At 41.4% G+C, this 15660-nt stretch overlaps 1 protein-coding gene across 1 annotated transcript; it reads right to left on the reverse strand.

The window, feature by feature from the left end:
• Positions 1-857: 857 nt before the first annotated feature.
• bloc1s5 (biogenesis of lysosomal organelles complex-1, subunit 5, muted) lies at positions 858-5725 on the reverse strand. The gene is made up of 5 exons (XM_079260038.1): positions 5455-5725; positions 5194-5276; positions 3694-3823; positions 3499-3557; positions 858-3365 (listed from the first exon to the last, which is right to left on the reverse strand). Exons 1-5 carry the CDS (start codon positions 5471-5473, stop codon positions 3192-3194), a joined length of 465 nt encoding a protein of 154 aa, XP_079116164.1. The 5' UTR covers positions 5474-5725; the 3' UTR covers positions 858-3191.
• Positions 5726-15660: the final 9935 nt, after the last annotated feature.

Consider the following 15660-nt stretch of genomic DNA (forward strand, 5'->3'; position numbering starts at 1 on the left):
CACCGAGGCAGAGGGAAAGCATGCATGCACATGCAGATGTCGACGGGGCAGAGAGGCGCTGGCTTGTTGATTAAACATCTGCTGGCATGTCTTGGCCTCTGTGATCTCTCATGACATGCCAACCACCGTGCTTTGCTCTCTGGTGCCAGATTTAAAGACATGTGTATGCACCAGAAGTGAAGAGGGGCTGGGTATGTGTGTGTGTGTGTGTGGGGGGGGACGGGGTAGGTCACTGTGAGCCAAATTGTGGGGTGGGGGGGAAGTTGTAGCTTCTGCAAGAAAATCCAACATTTAGTTGGAGTCGGGAACTCCCTTTCTTCCTTTTCCCACAGATACTTTTCAGAAGTTTTTTTTTTTTTTGGGGGGGGTGGGAGCTGGAGTCAAAATTCGCCCCTTTAGATAATTACAGGACTTAAACGTTCGCATGTCGAGCTTGAAGGAGTGCAGGACAGAGAGGTGTGAAGGGAGGTACCACAAATATTTCTTCTTTATGGCTCAAAATGAACTCTGCTCTCAGCCATGCCAGGAATTTGCCCCTTGTGCCATGAAGCATGCCATTGTGCGAGGAAAAGCAAACAGCTCATTAAAAGTGCTGCGTGTGCTTGCATCAGAGTGATGGACAAGGCCAACGCAGATGATTGTGCTTCTTCCTCTTCACTGTTTTTTTTGTTTGTTTTTGTGCTCTTTGTTAACTTCATGTTGGTGCAGTGAGAACTGCAGCCCCCCCCCCCCCCCCCCCCCCCCCCCGCTCATCACAAACACAGGGCTGTTGTGCAAGATGCAAATAATGTGAGTCATCTGAGAAATGTTCATGTTTTCTTTATTTTCATTGTTTTTTTTGTTTTTTTTTTTACAAATGTGAGGAATTTGCAGAAGAAAGCCAGAAAACCACTGTAATAACAGCTGGAGTTTTAGAAAGGATTGTTGCGGACCGGCAGCTCCTGGATGTTGTGGAAAACGTTCACTGTTTGGGTGGGAAAATCAAATCAAACAATCAAAAATTGGGATTTTTTGCTTCACAATTTTAAAAGGTTTTTTTTTTTTTTTTGTTAAATCAAAGTTTTTTAAATAAATAAAAATAATCCATTCTAAAATTTGTCATTTTTATTGATCTTTTTACTTGTCTTTTTTGCGTATTATAGCGGCAGAATGATGGTCTCGCTACTGTGTTGTTTTTTTTCTAATTGAAACCAAGAAAAATGACGAGCAAAATAAAGTTTAGTACATTTGTTTTTTTGTTTCTAATCAACAAAAAATCATCAATATTCAATAATTGTGAGAACTGCAATTTAAATTGAATTGGCATCCAAAACAAAAATCGGAATCAAATCAAATCGGGACAAAATCATATCGTCACAGCCATAGATCACTGTGTCAAATTTCAAGATTTTACTAAAAATTCCTTTTATTTGAGTGCATTCACTTCTTAATCAACTAATGTTTTTATGGATTATACAAATATAAAAATGATAAATTTCATAGACACAATTATCAGATCGGTATTTGGTATCAGCAAGAATCGGAATCAGACAGAAAAAATGGCACCAGAGCATCCTGAGCCTGATCCATCGATACAAGGCAGGATGGATTCATGCTTTCATGTCGTTTCCGCTGAATTCTATCCCAACCATCTGAATCTGGTGCTGGAATGGAGCCTCATGGACCAGATGATGTATTGTGTAGTGTTGGTGTGTGTGTGTGTGTGTGTGTGAGAACTGTTGTCAGTTTCCGGTTTGTAGCTGACAGGAGGGGCACCTGGTGGTCTTCTGGAGCCCATCTGCTTCAAGGCTAGATGTCTTTTGTGTATCAGTGTTCTGCTTAACTTGTTTTTTAACCAGTGGGGTTACATCTGCATTTCAACCCAAAGTGCTGCTCACTTGATATTTTCTTTTTTTCAGACCAATTTCTATAAACCCTAGAGTTGGTTGTGTGTAAACCCCAGATCAGCTGTTTAACAACATGCCACGTTCAGTCACTTAAATCCCTTCTTCTTCCTTCTGATGCTCAGTTTGATCTTCAGCATGTTGTCTTCACCATGTCTTCATGACTACACGCATTGAGTTGCCGTCATGCGATTGGCTGATCAACCAATCACTGTTACGTGCACAGGTTGAGTAAATTAATCTAAGAAAGTAGCTGTTGAGTATAAACTGGAGATTATAGACAATCGAAGCTATAGGATGCCAAAGCAGATATTTCCAAAAACATGCTGATCTGAAATTAATTTGGCCCAAAAGACAAAAAGGCAACAAGGTTTGATGATCGAATAAAAAGTAAAAAAAACTTAATTATTAATTAATTTGAGAATCTCAGTAAATCTTTTCTAAACAGTCAAACTTTAACTCACCTGTTACCAATTTCATGGTAACAGGTCACTTTGTTTTCATATTTCATGTATTTTTTTTCTCCTATGTTCAACATGATGAAGGTGTTGGCATGACGTTTATGCACAAAAACTGACAGATTTGTGCGTAAAACACAAACAAGACTGAATTTCAAGCACAAGCACATCTGTATGTTTACTCAAATGCAAAAAGCTGCATTTTCTTTTATAATTTACATTCATGACAGCAGTTATTCTTTCCTTGTGTGCATCATTCTGCAAATGTTAGACTAAAAACACATTGCAAAGCAAACAAAACACACATGCTGCTGTGCATCCAGACTACTTACAGCGAAAACATTCCATGATGAAAGTTATTTCACACTCACTTTACTTAAAGTCTGGGTCAGATGTCAAAGGTCAGAACAGATGAAGGCTGATTTTTTTTGCAGAAACTTCAGTCTGAACTTTGGCTTTTAACTGTAAACACACCTGCTCGGAGGAGCGTTTCAGGCTCAGAATGATCTCGCCTCGATGCCAAACTTCGGGTTCCTTTCAACAGCTTGTTCATTTATCATCAGAAGCCTTCAGGCAGCCATCCATTAAATATCTGAAATGTTGAAAACTTCACAGCCAAGGAACAATCAACAGGCTGCTCGCTTAAAAATGACATATTGCAGACTTTTCATCCATCTGCCTGCGACACAAACCGCCACACTGTTAATCAGCATTTCATATTCATGATGTGGAAAACTCAGACTTGTAGAGGAGCAGCGCTCCTGCCAGTAACAGACTACGTCAAACGAAGACAGCAGCTTTGTTCGGCGCGTGCAGAAACGAGCGTGCGCGCCTGTAAAAAGTGTCTCCATCAGATGAGTGAAAACTGAGCCAAGTCCTCCTTCTTCTCACTGAAGCGAGTGCTCAGTTCTCCAACCGCTTTGGCGTGCTCCTCATCCACCTCCTCCTTCAATCTCTGCTGCTCCTTCAGAAACTCTGCCCAGTCCTCCTTCAGTTTCTCCATGTTGGCCTGCAGATGGTTGCTCTGGAAGGACACGAGGATGACAAGTTGGGGAAAAAGGTGGAAGCAGATCATGTGTTGCACCGAGCGTGAAGGAGCCCAGCCTGATGGAGGATGGGTCTGACACCTGCTGTCACTCCCTTGCTTGCATTTTTACCTGCTGTGCCTCTAGCTCCCTCTGCTGGACCCTCTCTGCCATGTGATTGGCTGCCTCTACTGTAGGACAGAAACAAAACATCCCATAAAACAAACAAAATCTCAAAATGCAATCCAATTATATAACAGACGAGATAATAAAAAAAAACAAAAAAAAACAAAAAACTCGGGTGTGAGTGTGGAGGAGATGACTTACGCCGTTTAATGACGTCAGACAGCTGCTGAGTCACGCCCTCTAAATTGGTGGGCAGCATCTGCTCGTTCGTCCCGTGCACTATCTTATTAAGGTTCTCCAGCAGCCGGCTCTCCCTGTAGCCCCGTTTCTCCTGAACAGACGCAAAGAAAAGTTATTTCACTCAGTCAACATGGCTACATGTTGAAACAACAGACAGATCAACAGTAAACTCAGTTATGGTGCTGAAACTAGTGTTTCCAGCCCGGCACTTCAATGGAAGCACTGTGGTTACGGTAAATAATTATATTTATCTTTGCCGTAAAACCTCAGAGTTTTTTCTGTATTAAAGTTGCATTACAGAATGCAAATGAACTGATGCGACACCATGTAAAGAGTCGAGATGGGCTTTTCTGTCTTTGGTCCGGAGGCCGCAGCTTCAATTCCACAGATGTATCCAGGCCTAAACAAACCAATGGGGTCGCGGAACAAGGATACTGTGTGTTTCGTTTTTATACAGTAGAATTTATGGTAATATTTGTAAATGTAACTATCGCAAAGCTTGTCCCACAATACTCCCACTACTATGCAGTTCTATCTCATACTGATGAAGGACATTGGTTGATGCTGCCGTTCGACGAATCAGTGATCAGGTTTGACTGGTTGACTCTCATCAGATTCATTGGATCTTTTTTTTTTTTTTTTTTTTTTTTACTGTTTTGGAGTTGATGAAAAAGTAAAATGAATCAGTCAGCAGTGTCATTCAAGCCATACTACCTACACGAATTTATCTAGTAAGAAACTTCAAATTTAGATGTTTTAGATTGTCTTTTTTGTAAATTAAATTTCTGACTCATTTATTGAAACCTGGGTGATAAGTACATTTATCACGACGAATCAGCTAATACTTATCATTTCTTCTAGAGGTGCTACTTTCTTACATATACTCAGTATGTGAGTGGATAATAAAAAATGTTTTGAGAAAAATGTACTAAAATGAATACTTGTACTTGTTAGTGTTCATCAAAATGCTTCAGTATGATGGTAGCTTTAGACTTAATCATTAACTGACTGTGAACAAGTGATAAATGATCAGCAACAAGTTGCAATAGCATTTTATATAATAAAAAACTAAACTTTTGGAATAAAGGATCCAGGTCTTATACTTTCTGGTTCATGGGGGTTTCTTCATGGGGGCAACTACACAACACAAATGTCTTATCAGAATATGTTAAAGTGCTCTTCGGGGGGAATGTCACTGTGTTAAGTGTCTGCAGCATCATGTTTGGTGTATGAAGGACCAGGCTGCATCTTCATGTCTGGTGTATGGAGGACCAGGCAGCATCATGTCTGGTGTATAAAGGACCAAGAGCAGCATCATGTCTGGTGTATGAAGGACCAGGCAGCATCATGTCTGGTGTATGGAGGACCAGGCAGCATCATGTCTGGTGTATAAAGGACCAAGAGCAGCATCATGTCTGGTGTATGGAGGACCAAGCTACATCTTCATGTAATGTGAAGTACCTCAAACTCTCTGACAAAGTAGCGGACTTCTGCATTGATGACTGGTCTGTGGTCCAACAGCCGAGACTGGATATCACCCACATCTGCAGGATCAACACAGTTCATATAAAATGTCTAAATATGACATTTTCAGTATTTTAATTAGAAGATATAGATGCAAATATTGTTATACAGCAACATATTGATTAGCTCTGTGCTGCATTAGGTCAACTCAGTGTAAAACAAAAAAATGTAAAGGTTTAAAAAAGGCCTTTAACTCACCTTTAATAATCTTGTCCATAATTATAAACTCTACTAAACGTCGTTGTTGTGAAATATTTTCTTCAGCGAAGCAGCTCGTTAGCTTTGCAACTGTAAGGCGTTTCAGCTAGCATTAGCTTCATGCTAAGGCGACCTAGGTAAACTATTAGCAATCAAAGCTGTCAGTTCACTAGAAGGTAATAATATAGAACAGCTACAGCTTTCTCGCTTCTTTTGTAAATAACACTACAGGACCTGAACTATAGTACCTAATTAAAGTCAGGTGACTGAAATGGTCAATATTTACAAATACTTCCGGGTTCCGGGGTTTGGACGGAACCAAACAGCTGAAAGAGGGGTGTAGCAACTAACACTGTCCTTCCTTTCGCAGTTTGCGCACTTTTTAGAGAACGCTGCACGAAATACACTCTTCTCTGAGATATTATGCAATGACATTTATGTAAGTATGTGTCTTTTATTTACCTGCTTGTCTATGATGGTGACTTGTGAGTCTGTTTTGCCCATAGACTGTATATGTTGACAGCAGATGTCAGTGTTGCACTATGGTGAAGAAGAATTGGCAACAACTTCACTATTTTAAACACATTTAAATCAATAACGGCATCTAATGAAGTTACAAAGGAATTTTCTAAGGCAATTAGGTTTTTTATTTAACACCCCGGAAGTTTTCCGAGCAGCACTTGTAGTTTATTTGTAGCCATTTTGATATAACTTTTTTTTTTTAATCTGGAAAAACCGGCAGAATCTGAGTGAAATTCTGTTTATTAACAACCAGATAACCTAGTCAGCATTTCAAATGATTGCATAAGTAAGATTGTATAAGTAGTGTTAAGGTTATAGTATAATATGTAATACAAACTCAGAAGCTTCATAAAGGATAAATCTTATATTAATAACTATCAAGGATTATTTCAGACTTACACAGTCACGTGGAACAAAAAAAAAAAAAAAAAAAAAAATCACATCTTGTTTGAGTTGCAATGTTTTAAAGATTCATTATTACTGTTTGGCCCTAATTATATGTTAAAACATCACATAACATTTTCTACTGCACAAATTTTACGCAACAAAAGTTAAACAATAATACAGTAACGGACGTCCATTGTTCTGCCACTTGTAGAGCTACTTTTAGCTGGAATATCTTGAAGTGATCATTTTCTGGATGATGTTATCTGTCTCAGACATGGCTGTGGAGGGATTTTGGTCTGCTTCTTTACAGGGTTCCTTTGGTTTATTGAGGTTTGCAGCATTTGTTTCTAAATAGCTCATATGTCACATCAGTGTGGTTGAGATCTGGACTTTGACTTCATCATTGCAACCTTTTGCTGTCAGACAGATAGTATCACATTTGACTTGATGATACTTTGATATACAGCTGAGTTCATGGTCCACTCAGTGACCGGAAGGTGTCCAGGTCCTCCAGCTGCAGCACAAGCCCAGATCATTATCTCTCTGCCACTGTGCTTCACAGTGGTACGAGGTGTTTGCTCTGTTATGTTGTGCATGGTTTTCTGCAAACAAGCTGCTGTGATGAGCGAACATCTTCACTTCGGTCTAGTCTGTCTGAGGCGCATTGTTCCAGAGGTCTTGCAGTTTATTCAAAGCAGCTTTGCAAAGCTAAGCCATGCTGCCATGTTTCTTTTTGAGAGAAGAGGCTTTCACCTGCAGTCCTTCCAAACAAACCATACATGTTCAGTCTTTTTTCTAATTTTATTGCCATGAACTTAAACTTGAACATTCTGACTGTATGTAAAATGTAGGTCTTTTTTTTGTAGTTTCTCTGAGCACTGCACAGTATGAAACTGAGCTGAACTTGCTGGAACATCCTCTACTGGGAAGACTGGCATCTATCTTGGATGTTTTTCCACCACTGTTAACTTGAAAACGTGTTTTAAGCTTTTTCACCATTAGATGGCACTAAATCTCTCACATCCACAGCTGTTAACACATGAGTGCCTGATTTATCCTGGCTTAACAAATGCCTTTATTCCACTTTATGATATTCAAATATATTGGCATAAATGTATTAATAAACACATCACTCGTGGCAAGAGCAAATTAATTCAGCCAGAGTGAGAAGAGGCATTGTTCGGGGCAAACGTTGCATATTAGTTGTCAAAAGTTTGCTCCTGAGTCCCAAATTCAGTCGAACTGTCGCGCTCAGTTAAGGCAAAATCATTAAGATGCCACTTAAGTCGCCCCCCCCCTTCACTGTCCACATTTGTTTACTTAAACACTTATTACATGCACCATTAGTTTTGATTGGGGCCTATTAAAGAGATTAAATGATTGATCAACAGCCGAGGGACAAACTGGAGTCCTTTGCTGCTGCCTCAGGTTTGCTGTGAAAAGCACGAGAGGATGTCTGACAAGAAAACATGTCAGGACCGACAGGAATGTGCATTCTGTTGTTTCTGTTTATTCATGATTCTGCAGGGGGAAATTAAAAACATTAAGATCAACCCTGGCATTGGTAGAGGGGCAAGTTAAACCCAGCATTGATTAACATATTTATACCACAGAGCAACATACTTTTTAAAAAATAGTTTACAATGTAAATGAAAAGAGTTTGAATTAAAATTAAGCTTTTATTTAATATACTTTGTCACATAGATATTTAAAACAGGCAAAACCTCAAGCAAAGAAAAACACTTTATTCTCTATTTTAGATTAAAGTCTGGGGTGCATATTAAAGGATTTAAGTCTGAAATAAATTGAATTAACACGAAATTATTAATAAAAATCTCTTGACAGAATGAACACAATATTAAGCTTAATTTAGAGTGTTGAATGCATGATTAGGAATAACTTTCATTTGCATTTTAAAGTATAAATTCACTGATGTTAAAGATGAGAAAGGAAACGCAGAGTGCTCCAGTCGGAGCGAGAAAAAAGCTGTAAAACTTCTCCAAAGTTGAGATCTGCGCAGCGTTACAGGGTTAGGAGAGGCAGGCTAACATCAGCATAACGAGGAAATATCTGTCCCTCTGCATCATCATGTGCAGGCGCTGGGATGTTGGGCTGCAGCTTGCATGCGCTGGCTCGTTGCACGAGAGGAGATCGGGTTTCGCTGCATTTCAGTCTCACAGGTCTATTAAGAGAATTCTACTTTTTTCATTTGACACCCCTGCAGTGCACAAAGGCTTTCTGGGACACTTACCAAAACTTAAAGAATAAAAAAACACAGAAAAAGAAAAGACAGAAAGGCAATGTTCAGAGTTGTTAAACCTAAAATAAATAATCTTTTTCTCTCTTTTTTTTTTTTTTTTACATTCTTGTCCTTATTTTTGTTCTGCTCACAGTCACAGTGCTCACCTTCATTTTTAATTTCTATTTATTTAATTTATATTCTTATCAAGGATTTTTAACAAATATTTTTGTGCTATTAATACCTTTGACAAAGCCTAAAATATAATTATAAAAGGACTGTAATAAATATCCGTGTTATATTGTTTGTATACAAATTTAAGCAAACTAAAGATTTTTTTTAATGAATTTTAATTATTTACAAAAATATACAATGCACAGATGTGTAGATGTTTTCTTATTTATCCTTCAACCTTTCTTCTTTTTTTATGTCTCTACCATGGTGTGTGTGCACGGTGTGTGTGTACGAGTGTTTTGTCCCCTGTGAGTTCCTACTCGGCAGCATCCAGATGATCTCCTGCAGCACTTCCACCAACGGTGCTTCAGCGCTGCGGCGGGATGTGTGTGAGTTTGCTTTACCAAACATGCCCACTGGCCCTGCGAGCTCGCCCCGGCGACGCTCTCGCCTCTGTGTCTCCTCTCTACTCCCCGGCCCCGACCACAGACCCCTGTAACAACGGTGCTCATGCGAACCCACCGGGTATAATTATTCTGCATTTAGCTTCTCTGCGTTCTCTCTCCCTCTCATGTTGACTCTGTCTCTCTCTCTCTCTCTCTCTCTCTCTCTCTCGGCTTGGCTGGGTCTTGACACTGAGGTCCAGGCGGAGGGCCGCGGGGCCGTTGCATTGTGTTCACAACACGCTGAGCGCCACTGACTGCACCGTGGCTCTGAACAGGTGGGGGGGGCGGTGATGGGAGAGGGGGAGGGGGGGGGGGGGGGGGTGTTACTCACTGGATGCCAAGGCCTGTGGCTAGAAGGAAGATGGGGGAGGAAGGTTGGTGGGAGAGGACCTGCTGCCCAGCAGCCCATCTACCTGCTTTTGCCCTTTTTTTTCTTTGCGTATCTAGATTCCCATTTAATCTAATGTCTGTCTCGCTCTCCGAGGCTGGACAGGAAGCAGGTCACTCATCTGGGCGCCACCAGTCTCCTGTCCCTCCGCCTGCAGGAGGAAGGATGCTTCAGAGCTGTTCACCACGGGGGTGAGGAGGTGGGAGGGTGAAAGCGGAAAATAGAATAAGAGGTAATATAGAAAGGAGAAAAAAAAAAGAAAAGAAGAGACACTTTCTGTTTGCAGTGAGTCCGTCCCATGTCATGCTGTCCTGCAGCCTGATGGGCAGACTCGGTGTCAGCACGCGGCTTCCGGCCTGAAAATCAACATATGTAGCCAACATCCTGCGCTTTTCATGTGTTTCGCCTTTTTCTGTTTTGGCGAGATGGAAGAAAAACCTAGTCACATCCTGCGAACGCTGCCCTGTCTGCTTTCAGCTGGAGATTGGCGCTCATGCATTCAGGCAGGACTGGAGAAGTGTGTGTGTGTGTGTGTGTGTGTGTGTGTGTGTTTGCACAGAGCGAGAGTAGTGTGTCGCCTACGATTAACATTTCCAGCGAGTCCCTGCTGCCATTTTGGGCCCCGTCCCAAGCAACTAGGAAGTGCGTTGTCATGTGAAGGGCTGTCTCCTTGTCCTCTCCTGTCCAGCCATAGGGAGGGATTGCCTTTTTTTTTTTTCTCTTAAGTGTTGAAATCTGCAGAGGCAACAAGCTGGAGGAGCTTGCAAACCTGTTGAAGAAGAGCGTCTTGCAAAGTGTGTGTAATCACAGCAACAGATGCTGGACGGAAGGATGGAAGGGTGGATGGATGGCGCTTCTTTTAGCTCTGGTTCTAAATGTATAAACACAAACTGGGAGAACGTATGTGTTCATCCAACTTGAGTAGAAGTTTAGACTGTCATGATGCTTTGCTTTTTTTTTTTTTAAAGTTTTTCCATCAGTTGTGTGTGTGTGTGTGTGTGTGTGTGTGCTGGGTGATATTGGACGTGGGACAGCAGAGGAGAAAGGCAAGAAGTAGGAGGGGGGGAGAAGGAAAAAAAAAAAAAAAGGGGGGTCTGCCCTGGGGGTCGCACTCACATGCGCATAAACTCAAACACACACACACACACACACACACACACACACTTCTCAGGCTGCTGTGGCATGTTTGGAGCAGTGCCTCGTCAGATTAGGGCCATGCTGGCTGTGTTTGATGGCCAACCTGGACAGACAAGGCCTGCCAGGCACAAACTGCTCAGGCACATGATGTCAGGGCGGACATACATACACACACATGTACGCACACAAAAATTATCCCGCGCCAGACCAAAGAGACAGATGACACCCAGCATGAAGCTAAAGCCAAATCTGTAAGCATCCGCTGCGATCCAGCTGGCTAGCCCTAGGGTACCTGTCTCTGCGAAGTGGAATCAGCGTCACCCCCGTGAGCTGTCAAATTAGCTCACAGGGCTTGAAATGCTGAAGAGATTTGGCCCCTTGTTGTGGAAGAGCATAAAGAGGGTGGGGCGGGATGGGGGGGGCAATAAGGGAGGGTTGTATTAAAACATGTTATTAATTCATTCTCCTGTTGGGAAAAGTGATTGAACTTCAAACAACAGAGATCGGCAAAGGTGGAACCTGTGGAATAACCATACACACACATGCACGCTCATACGTGCATACGTGTGCTGAAATGCAGCAAAACGGACGTCAGCGCACGCACACATGCTTCATGATTTACACACATGCACCCTGCTCATTCACACATACACGTTTAAGCAACCTTACACACACACAGAGCCAGGGGCAAGTTTTCAATTACTGCCAGAGCTAAGCAGTCACCTGGGAGAGATGTACCACGCTGGAGTGGAAAGGCATTTCCACCAAGACTTTTATTTATTTCATTCCCTCTTTTTTTTTTTTTTTTTTTGCCTTCACTTTTTGTCCCAGTTGTTAGACAGCTGTGAATGTCAAGCACGTGATCGAAGATGACGTTAGAGCAAACCGTAAATGTATTCTGGGATAAAAATGTTTAGTAAATGGAAATCACGAGGAGAAAACGGTTCCAAAAGCGAGACGAGGAGAAACTGTTGAATGCATTAAAAAAAAAAAAAAAAGTTGCCATAAAGATCAAGTTTCTCAGTTTGGTCGAGTTAGGTCACGCAGCAAAGTTCATTTACTTCATGGCAACAACATCAATGGAGGTTCTGCGTATAATACAAACATGGAACATATGTAGACATTAAATATACATTCACTCGTCACTTCGTGTGCTACACCTGTTCAACGGCTTGTTAACACAAATCAGCCAATCACATGATGGCAACTCAGTGCATTTCGTCATGTAGACATGATGAAGATGATGGGCTGAAGTTCAAAGTGAACATGAGAAGGAGAAAGAAATGGGATTTACGTGACTTTTAACGTGGTGGGTTGTTGGTCTGAGTTTACTGGGATTTCCCATAGACCGTATATGAAAGATGGACGGAGCCTCCGGTGGTAAAAAGTGAAGCCTATGCAGAAGTACATAAAACTGCAGTTCCCCCTTCATCCACTAGGGGCTCCAAAACAGAGCGAATTCCCATAGATTCCCATGTTAAAAAAGCCGACTTCATGGCAGAAATAAACGTGTTTACAGCCTGGTTCAAAAATCCATTTTCAGTTTTATAGTTCAGGTTTACCTTCATGACAACTGTGAGGGGAGTGAATTTTTTTCCAACTCGCCCATTTAGAAGTAATTTAATCTCGAAATTCAGCATATTTAGGGGCATGTGCTTTTGATTAACAGGTACCAATCTCCCACTTGAAGTAAGAAGAACGTAGAACAACCGCGGTTTTTAGCTGGTTAACAATGTGACTTAGCTTTAGCCCGCTTACCTCCGTTAGCTGGTTAGCTCCTGTTATCTCCGGGTTGGCTTGGTTAGCTTTTAGCTACAGGCAGCTCAGAGTTCGCTAGATGTCAATCATCCACCATGACGCTCACACCCCCCTCTCAGCTCCACCTCTTTGCCCATATTTGTATTTTCCGGGTGAGACGACACGCATGCCGCTGCCAAGATGGCGATGGTAGGAACCGCCCACCGAGCTTCAATTCAGCTCTTCAGAAACCTATGGATGACATCACGGAGGCTCCGCCCATCTATATGGTCTATGGGATTTCCACACACAACCATCAGAGAATGGTTTGAAAAAGAGATGATTTCAGTGAGCGGCAGTTGTCTGGAGGTTGGGGGTAGAGCCAGTTGTCCACTGGCCTGAAGGTTGGTAGTTCAAGCCCCCCCATGATGCAGCCCAGAGGAGGGGCACAAGCCAGCGTTGTCTGAAAGCCAGTCCCAGATAAATGCAGTGGTTGCGTCAGGAAGGGCATTCAGCATAAATGTGCAAACAAAAATGAGTGAATACGGCTTCCGTACTGGATCGGGGGGGGGGTGGGAGCAGGTGATGATCTGTGGCAACCCCTTGAGCGAGGAACAAAGCCAAAAGAGGAGGAGGAGCATTTGTCTGGAGAATAAGCAGACTAGCTGGAGATAGAATAGAAACAGGAACTCAGTGGATAACCACTGGTTTCAACCAAGACATCTCTGATGTCTGAATGTGAAATATGTTGAACGTTGGAGCAGATGGGATACAGCAGCAGAAGAACACACTGTGCGCCATTCATGTCAGCTGAGAACAGGACACGGAGACTCACCAAATCTCCACTGCAGAAGATGGAAAAACATTGCTGGTCTGACGAGTCTCAGTTTCCACTGCAGGATTCAGAATCTGTAAACACCTGACGCACTTTGGGCTCTTCAGCACCAACTGAACCTGACTATGTCCACCTCTTTATAACCAGCATCTTCTGATGGATACTTCCAACAGGACAATGCACCATGTCCCATAGCTCTAATCATCTCTAATCATCAATGACAGTAAGTTGACTGTCCTCCAACGGCCTCCACGGTCGCCACATCTCAGTCCAGCAGCTCTGGGATGTGGTGGAACGGCACATTCCCATCATGGATGTGCAGCAACTGTGGGATGCTTCATGTCAACATGGAGCAAAATCTCTAAAGAATGCTTCCAACACCTTGTTGAATCTATGGTACGAAGAATTAATGGAGTTGTGAAGGCAAAAGGGGGTCCAACCTGGCACTCTAATATTTAGATGTATGTTTTTTTAGGGCTGTGATGATATGCTTTTTTCCCGATCCAATTCGATTCTGATTTTTTTTTGGGGTGCTTGGATTTTTTTTTTTTCTAACTAAAAAAAGGGCTTTTAAAAGAACAAATATTGGTTACAACAAACAACAAATAAAATAAGCTTTTTAAGTTTGAAAAAGGGTTTTTGAATAAGTTGGGCATTAATCTAGTCCAAAACCCCCTTATCAATGACGCTGAAAAATTTTCACAGCATGAAAAAACACACATTAAATTCCATTACAATGAAACTTAAACAGTATACTGTCATAATACACTCAATAAATCAAAGAATTCAACATACATTGCTTTAAAAAAAAAAAAAAAAGATCCTATTTGCCTCATAACTTTTAAATATATTATCTTTTATCATTTGTTTAAATTTTCCTATTGATTGACATGATTGCTCATTTTTGTAGATTAAAAACAACAACAACAAAAAAAGACCTAACTTTATTTTGTTCATCATTTTTCTGGATTTTAATGAGGAAAAAACAACACAGTAGACAGACCTGCATTCTGCTGCTATAATGCCCAAGAAGACAAGTAAAAAAAGTTCAATAAAAACATGAAAAAATGACAAAAATGTTATAATGGATTATTTTTATTTAAATAAAAAATGTGATTTATTTATTTATTTATTTTTTTAAAAATATTTTAAAATTGTGAAGCAAAAAATCCCGATATTTGATTTTTGGATTTGATTTTCCCACAGTTTTCATTACATTTCAGTTTAACTGCAAATGTTACCCACATACAGTACATGTTAAGACCAGAAAAACCGCTTGCTGACATTTAGCAAAGACTGTATGTGAATAAATAAAAGCGAGCTGCCTCGTTTCAGCCAGAGTGAAGCCCCCCGAGGTCCAAAGCGCCCCTGCCATGCCGGCATGCTAATAGTCCCAGCAGGTGTGTGTGAGGTGACATGGACAAAATTAAAGAAGTTGGAACTGCCAATAACAGCATGGATTCCTGGTGTGTGTGAAAACACGGTGACCCCCACAAGGAGCCTCACCCGCCTTCAGACAGCACAGTGTGTGTGCGTTCGGGTGTAAGATAGAGCCTGACAGGTGTTTAGCGCTGACGACCGCCACAATGAGAGATGCTCAACCTTCAGGGAGAGGCCGTCACTCTTCAGAGTTACGCTGTCAACTTTTAATAAACGCTTTCAGTGTCAGATTGTTTTTTTGTTTTTTTTTTTACCAAGCAGAGACAATGAAAGCTGTATGTCAGTGACAAGAGGACATCCTACAGTAGTCCACCCACAAATAAAGACCATAGATGCAGCTGAAATTACGGTTGGGATTGTCATGTTCATCTGTTGGATGATGAGTAGAATCATCTCAGAAAAACTGTAAAAACTCCAGGTTTCAGTTTTCCAAGAGGATAAGTCCTACTGTATTTGAGATTTTGGCATTTTTGCCTTTTTATTGAGCATCTCCACAACTCTTAAACGAACTCTTAAAGACATTTATGGTTCCCAGATATTGAATCTTAATGCATGTGGACAACAGCACAGAGCTGCTAAAGTTGCTGCAGAATCTTTGGCTTGTTCAGTCTTCAGTTAGGTCAAGTAGGAGCGGCCCAAGTTTCAGGCGGTACAGATAATATCTGAGACACTCATGATGTCCTGATGTCTGCACACAGCTTTCTAATCTTCCAACAGGGTAAAAAATAGAATGTGAATATGACTTATGTATTGAATTAGGAAAAGAGATGCAGGAGATATGTGCCAAAACTGAAGTAGAGAAGGAATCAGAGGTGAATAATGCATCAGCAGACAATAAACTTGTTCTTCTGCAGAAAGGCCACAGAATACATCTGTAGGAAGTCACTGGACTCCAGTAGTT

Source organism: Telmatherina bonti (genome assembly GCF_933228915.1).
Source record: "Telmatherina bonti genome assembly, chromosome: 20".
Taxonomy (NCBI): Eukaryota; Metazoa; Chordata; class Actinopteri; order Atheriniformes; family Telmatherinidae; genus Telmatherina; species Telmatherina bonti.

What these genes read in the sequence shown, in the direction of transcription:
- bloc1s5 (XM_079260038.1), bottom strand. An exon ending in GTCTGACGTCATTAAACGGC is followed by an intron (nt 3,558 to 3,693) that starts GTAAGTCATCTC and finishes TCTGTCCTACAG; the next exon opens with TAGAGGCAGCCAATCACATG. An exon ending in GGGAGCTAGAGGCACAGCAG is followed by an intron (nt 3,366 to 3,498) that starts GTAAAAATGCAA and finishes GTGTCCTTCCAG; the next exon opens with AGCAACCATCTGCAGGCCAA.